Here is a 6,960-nt window from a genome sequence, read left to right as displayed (position 1 = left end):
AAATAGAAAAGCACGCGTCTTAAAATAATAAACGCTTGGAAAATAGGCACAAAATTCCTAAAAACCCCACGATTCGGAGGCAGTAAATCCGCTTCATTGCAGTGGTGGTGCCGTGTTTGCAGTGAGCCATCCCAGGGTGATTCAGCTCTCACACCTCCCCCAGGGAAGGGAGGAGGAGGGACGGCTGCCTCTGGATCCCCAGAGCCATCACCTTTTCCAGCGCTAGCAAAGCTCCAATGCTTCCAAAGCCACCGGTTCTGACAAGCTGCTCCAGTTCCCAAAAGGACCTTGTGGGCAGTGATCCAGGTGGGAGCCATCTCCCAAATAATCTCCAGGTTCCCTTTGTTCTGCAGGGAGGGGCAGGAGCCAGCACGGAGCAGGGGTTGGAGGGGAAGGGGTGGTGTTGGGACATCAGGTCCCCCTCCCTACTCATCCCCACCTCATTGCAGGTTCTCAGAGCCTTCATCCTCCTTAACCCTCTGTGACCCTTTGGCAGCACATTTCACCTTCTGTGTCCCCTCTTGCTCCGGATCCAGGGATGAGTTTCCCTCTGCACCCACATCTTGGAGCTCAGGGAAGGACCCCTGCCCCCCCTGGTCCCAGGGCACTGAAACCCCCGTGGGCAGCAGGGACCCTCCCTGCACCCCAGGGTGATGGGCGGGGTCACACGGAGCCAGGAATTTCCATGCGTTCCTCTGCCCGGACCCACGGCAATGCCTCTTCATCTTCCATGTGGATGCCGCCAGCAAATTCATTCCCAGCACCAAGCCTGTCTTCTCCCTGGGAGGTGGGGAATGGAACTGATTGCAGCCTGAGCAATTTCCTCTAACACTGTCCTTCAAGCATTTTTTTTTTTTTGGACAAATCCATCCCTTGTTGGTCAGCGACCTCCCGGCGTAACGTCTGCATCCCAGCAGGATGGATTTGGCCGTGGAAGTGATCAAAGCAACGCCCCAGCCAATCTTGGCGTTGGCTGTGCTGCCTTTAAAGAGGCATCAAAGCTGTTTTCCAGCTGTCAGGGAAGCAGAGGAGCATCTTTATCCGAGATGTGAGGGGGAGGAGGTGCAGGATCCCCCTCCCCACCAGCCCCCAGCCATTAACCCCCCGTCAGCCACGGGGCCAGGGTGACAGTGACAGATCTGTTTGAGGAGCATTCGAGCTCCCAGGCGGGAGCAGGGAGTTCTCCCTTGCCAGCCTGATCCTCTCCGTGTCGCCAGCGCATCAGTGACATCTTCAAGAAGTCTCTTCTTCCCTGCTGCATCCCCCTCCAGCCACGGCAAAGGCAGGAAAATGCACAAATGAATGAAATTCATCCCATTTTCCAACATCCTCTAATTTATCCTGATTAAATGTTGTCACCCTCATTGCTCCTGGTTAAACTTTGGCACTGGGAACTCTGCGCTGCAGCCAAGCAGAGTCACCTCCATCCCTTCTCCTGCCTCCAAAAGGGCTCTCACAAACCTTGCTGGGGGCTCCAGAGCTAACGAAGCTCCTGCTGTTAATGAAGGAAGGGAGAGGTTCATATTGGATATTTGGGAAGATTTCTTCATGGAAGGGATGGTCAGGCACTGGCCCAGCTGCCCGGGGCAGTGCTGGAGTCCCCATCCCTGGAGGGATTTAAAAGCCGTGTGGATGTGGCACTTGGGGTCAGCACTTGGCAGCGCTGGGGGAATCTCAATGATCTTGGAGAGCTTTTCCAAACTCAGACATTTCATGATCTCCATGGCTGAGCCCGTCTGGCAGCCCCAGCCCCTTGCTGGTGTCTACAAGAGCTGGAGCTGTATTTTGGCTGAGCAGAGGGGGGCAGATTTGAGGGTGCTGCCCCATTCCCAGCCCAGGTCAGGCCTTTGGGATTTCCCTCATTCCCGAGGAGAGCCGGGATAGGGATGGAAGCCGCTGACAGCCCGATGAATGCCCTGGCACCGGCCGCACCCTGCGGGTGTGGTCAGGAGATGGGCGCTAATGAAGGGGGGTCCTCTGGGGGAGAGCCTGGGGAAGAGCAGGGACGTGGCAGAGCAAACCCGGTGCTGGAGACGCAGTGAAGGGACCCTGGGGCTGGTGTTGGAGGATTTGGGGTAGGACTTTGAGCAGCCCCAAGGCCTCGGTTGGGAGCGGGATGTGGGATGGGGGCCCAGCAGCACCCCGGGTACCAGGGAGCATCACAGCCCAGCAGAGCTGGCTCTTCCCACCCCTCTGAAACCCATCCCCCTGGGATCACTTATCCCATGACGCACCCCAGGTGACCCCAATATTTCCCTCCCCAAAAACCGCTTTTTTGTGTTTCCTACCCATTTCTCCCTCCCCGTTGCCACCTCATCCTCCCCTTGATTCCCGTAAGTGATTCCGCGTTGCGGCTGTGGAGCCTCTGCAACTTGGAAAAACATTTTATTAACCTTCCTTGACTTTAAAGAGCATAATTACATTTTAATCTCATATTCCTGCGTTATCATTCCAGACACAGAATCATTTGAATGCAGATCGTTCCCAGCTAATGTAATTTTACGATACAGTAATGAAGAGACGGAGCAGGAGCGCGTAACACCCAATTTAGAGCTGACATTTGGGGTTCTTTTAAAGAAAAGTTTTCCCAGCCGAGGGCTTTTGCGTCCTCCTCAGCCCTGCAACGTAAGTGGGTTTGGGCTCCCGCTGTGAAGGGATGGGTTTGGATGGGGAAACGAGGCTGGTGCTAATGATGTTGGTCATTAAATCCCCCACGGCTGCCCCACGTGGGTGATTCAGCGTCACGGGGCAAATTTGGGAACTCGCTGCTCCCTCGGTCCCAGGGAGAGTTGAGTCAGGGGCTGTGGCCACCTTCACCCCCCTCGAGGGGAGGAAATCGCCCTCATGTTACCCAGTAAAAGCTGCAAACCCCAGGACTGGCACCCCCCAGGTGGGTCCATGCTCCAAAATCACACGGCAGGAGCGGGGAGCAGGCTGGGACCCCCCAGCATTGATACACAAAACGTCCTCCCTGCGTGCCTCAGTTTCCCTTGGTGGGGCACAGCGACACTCTGGGGTTCAGCCCCCTCCAGCATCGCTCCCTGCTTCCTGTGGAGCTTTTCAAAGCGCTTTGGTTTTCCAGGGAGGATTGCAGTGGGATCAGAGTTTCCTTTGGGATGCTCGAGCAGAGCAGCCCCTTCCCCACCCAGGGTACCACCACAGCCCTCACTCCAACTAGGGCTGGGCCGGCCTGGGGTGTTTGTCCAGCAGAAAAAGGATGTTAATGAGGGGGAGAAAACGAGGGAAACTAATGAGGAGTGGGGGAAAAACATGTTCAGCCACCCCAAGTGATGTCCAGGCTGATTTTTATGGTTCTCTGCCTCAATTCCCCACCTTACGTGAAGATGAGTAAAGGATAAAACAACTCCAGAAGCGGGACCACAGCTGGCAGCAACCCCCTCCCAGCACCCCAAAAAAACCCCTCCTGATCACTGTGAGCCAGTCCCAGCATTTTTAGGGAGAAAGGAGAGCGCTGATGCTCACAGGCACCCGATTCCCCTCTGCATATTAATTTCACATTGCTGAGGTTGCCCTTGGCGTTGCTGGAGAAGGGATCTGGGACCAGCAGGAATATTCACGGCTGGATGGGGCAGGGGTTGTTGATGGCGTTTTTCCTGTACGGGTGTTTTTGACAGCCCATGGGTGACACGGGTGTGCCGGCTCTCGGCGCAGTGGGGACCCCTGGTTGCAGCAGGAGGGTCTGTGCCAGCCCCAAAGGTGCCTTTTCTGTTGGTCTCCCCCTCTCCCACAGCTTTCCCTGCCTTCTGCTTTCTTGGAGAAGAGGGGGAAGAGGCAGGAGAGCCGTGGGTGGCACTGACGGGTCCCTTTGAGGACAGGGTCTGGCAGGGTCCTGCCCTGCACCCCGATGCTGCAGCCCCGCCCCTGGTTTTGGGGTGTGTTTGTGCAGCCGGGGCTCTCTCCCAGCCCCGACCCTGTCACTGCCCTCCAGCAACCCCTCCCAGAGCAGCATCAGTCAGAACAGCATCCCGCAAAGCAGCATCCCTCCCCAAAGCAGCATCCCCAAAGCAGCATCCCTCCTGGACCAGCATGCTCCAAAAAAACAACACTTCCCAAACCAGCATCCCTTCAGGCCAGCATCCCTTCCCAAACCAGCACTGCTCCCCTCCTAAAATCTGCATCCCTCCAAACCAGCATCAACCCCAAACCAGCATCCTCCAAATAAACAACCCTCCCTAAAGCAGCACCTTCCAAACCCTTATCCCTCCCCAAATCAGCGTTGCTCCCGGACCAGCATCCCTCTGAAACCAGCGCCTCTCCCAAAATCCACATCCATCCCAAACCAGCATCACCCCAAACCAGCACCCCTCTCAAAATCCGCATCCTGCCCAAAACCACATTTCCTGAGCGAACATCTGTCCCCAAAGCCTCGTTCCTCCACAAACCAGCACCTTCCGAAGGAGCACCTCTCCCTGAACCCACCCCATCCAGCACCCCTTCCCAAGCATCCCAGGGCCGGCCCGTGCCCCTCGGAGCAGCCACGGGTGGGATTCACCAGCCCTGAGTGCTGCCGCACTGAATCATCTCAATTACAGATTTGCTTGGATGCGATTTGGGGGGAAAAAAAACAGACAGGGATAAAAAAAAAAAAAAAAAAGGAAAAACAACAAAAAAACCCAACCCATCCCTCTTCTTCCTCCTCCTCCTCCCCTGGGAAGGGGTGATGGCAGCATAAATAGCAGCTCTTTCAGCACGGGGCCAGACGCAGCTGGAGCAGCTTCCCTTGGCACGGCCGCGGGCACCCTGCACCATGGCAGAGCTTTCGCTGCCCCTCTCCTTCCTCTGCCTCCTCGCCTTGTCCTCCGCCTGCTACATCCAGAACTGCCCCCGGGGCGGGAAGCGGGCGCTGGCCGACTCAGCTCTCCGACAGGTACGGGACGGGACGGGCGCTTCGGGACACGGGATGGGGCTTTCGGAGGGACGCAGTGGCTCTCTGGGGTGCAGAGGCTCCCGTCACCTGCGGGCACCACTGGCCTTGCCACGCTCCCCGGAGCAGTGGGGTTTTTTGGGATGGCTGGGAGACACGCCCAAGGGCACACCACGGGGCAGTGGTGGAGGAGTGACCACTCCAAAGTGCTGTTGGCACCTTGAGAAGAGGCTCAAGCTTGGCCACAGCGGAGCGTCCTGCTGGGCTGGGGGCGGGGGGGGGGGGGGAGAGCAGGACAGGACAGCGCATGGAGAGGGGACAGGGAGGTCATGGGGGGCAGTGGTGACACCCCAAACTGGGGCACAAGGTCACCATTGCTGGTGGCGGCGGCCAGCGCTGGTGGCAGTGCGGCACCTCCAAGGGCTGGAAGAGGGGCTGGTGGGGAGCTGCTTTCCATACATCGGGGTGCTTGTGCATTGGGGTTCCTAACACAAGGGTATGCAAGAAGGGCTTGTGGGGTGCAAGAAGGGGTTTTTGGGGTGCGGGCACTGAGGCAGCTCCTTCCCGCAGTGCATGCCCTGCGGCCCCGGCAACAGAGGGAACTGCTTCGGGCCCGGCATCTGCTGCGGCGCGGAGCTGGGCTGCTACCTGGGCACGGCGGAGACGCGGCGCTGCGCCGAGGAGGATTACCTGCCCTCCCCCTGCCAGGCCGGCGGGCAGCCCTGCGGCTCCGGGGGCCGCTGCGCCGCGCCCGGCATCTGCTGCACCGCCGGTAAGCGGGTCACGGTGGGACGGGGAGTTTGGGGTGGCTGGGGAGCATGGGGGGAGCGCAAGGGGCACAGAACTCTCCAGGTAACGCTCATCTGGTGGTGGGGTTTAGTCTCAGAGAGGGGCAACCGAGGCATGGGGTGGAAGTGGTGTTGGCTCCATTCGGAGATAATTTGGGGATCGTTGGGTTCAGGCTGACTGTAAGGAAGGAATTGTTCCCTCTGAGGGTGGGGAGGCCCTGGCACAGGGTGCCCAGAGAAGCTGTGGCTGCCCCTGGATCCCTGGAAGTGTCCAAGGCCAGGTTGGACAGGGCTTGGAGCAACCTGGGATAGTGGAAGGTGTCCCTGCCCATGGCAGGGGGTGGAATGGGATGGGCTTTATGATCCCTTCCAACCCAAACCATTCCCTGATTCTAAAGGATTGGACTCAGAGCTCCTTCCTGACCCACCAAGAGTTTTTTCCTGGCCAGGCACAGCCTCCCTGACGTGCCAGAACATCCAGCCCCGCTCCCTAGTTAACGGGAAAGACAAAACTGGAGCGCAAGCTGTGCGGACCCGCCCCCCCGGCTGCCACCAACCCCTTCCCCGGCCGAAAACAACCCCCTGGTGGTCCCAAATAACCTGTTCCATCGCCACGTTTTTCTTCCTGCGGCAGAGACGTGCGCCATGGACACCGGCTGCCTGGACGAGGGCAGCGACGGCGCTCCGGAGGCGGCAGAGGAGAAGAACCTGACGGTGCTGGATGGCTCGGCCGGAGATCTGCTCCTCAGGCTCATGCACTTGGCAAACCGGCAGCAGCAGCAGCAGCAGCAGCAGGGCAAGCACCCCCTGCTCTGAGCCAGGGCGTGGGGAGTCCCCCCCACCCTGACCGACACCCCCACCCCGGCACTGTACATACGAGACCCAATAAAAGTCCTCGTGCACTGTGGTGGCCTCGTCCTGGGCGCTGGGGATGGCTCATGGGGGCTCCAGGGGATCTGGCTGGGGCTCAGGATGGAGGTGGTGGAGGGTCTTCTGTCCCCAAATGGCCACAGAGTGCGCGTGGTTTGGCTGGGCTGGGTGCAGGGTTTGGCTCCGTCCTTGTAGCTCCCAGGGAAAGGAGCTCAGGCAGAGCTGGAATTTGGGATCTGGCCGTGGAGTCCCACCCGGGAGCCCCAGCAGCTACCCCGGCCCCAGGAGACAGACTGGGAACAGCTGGGATGTGCCACCGTCACGTTACCTCGTGGCCACGTCCTTCTTTGGGGCAGATTCGGGGCCTCGCTGCCTTCAGGAACCAGCACAGCATCTACTAAAGATGATAAAAAGTAA

At 58.9% G+C, this 6,960-nt stretch overlaps 1 protein-coding gene across 1 annotated transcript; it reads left to right on the top strand.

Moving 5' to 3' along the window:
• Positions 1–4,762: 4,762 nt before the first annotated feature.
• Positions 4,763–6,489, top strand: LOC309573451 (vasotocin-neurophysin VT-like; the record flags this gene model as incomplete). Its single annotated transcript, XM_082282432.1, has 3 exons — positions 4,763–4,888; positions 5,456–5,657; positions 6,308–6,489. The coding sequence occupies exons 1-3, from the start codon at positions 4,769–4,771 to the stop codon at positions 6,487–6,489; spliced, it is 504 nt and encodes a 167-aa protein (XP_082138558.1). The 5' UTR covers positions 4,763–4,768.
• Positions 6,490–6,960: the final 471 nt, after the last annotated feature.

The sequence above is a fragment of the Coloeus monedula genome, assembly GCF_965178545.1.
Source record: "Coloeus monedula genome assembly, chromosome: 5".
Lineage (NCBI taxonomy): Eukaryota > Metazoa > Chordata > Aves > Passeriformes > Corvidae > Coloeus > Coloeus monedula.
Note: the sequence above shows the minus strand (reverse complement) of the source record. Positions and strands in the feature narration are given on the sequence as shown.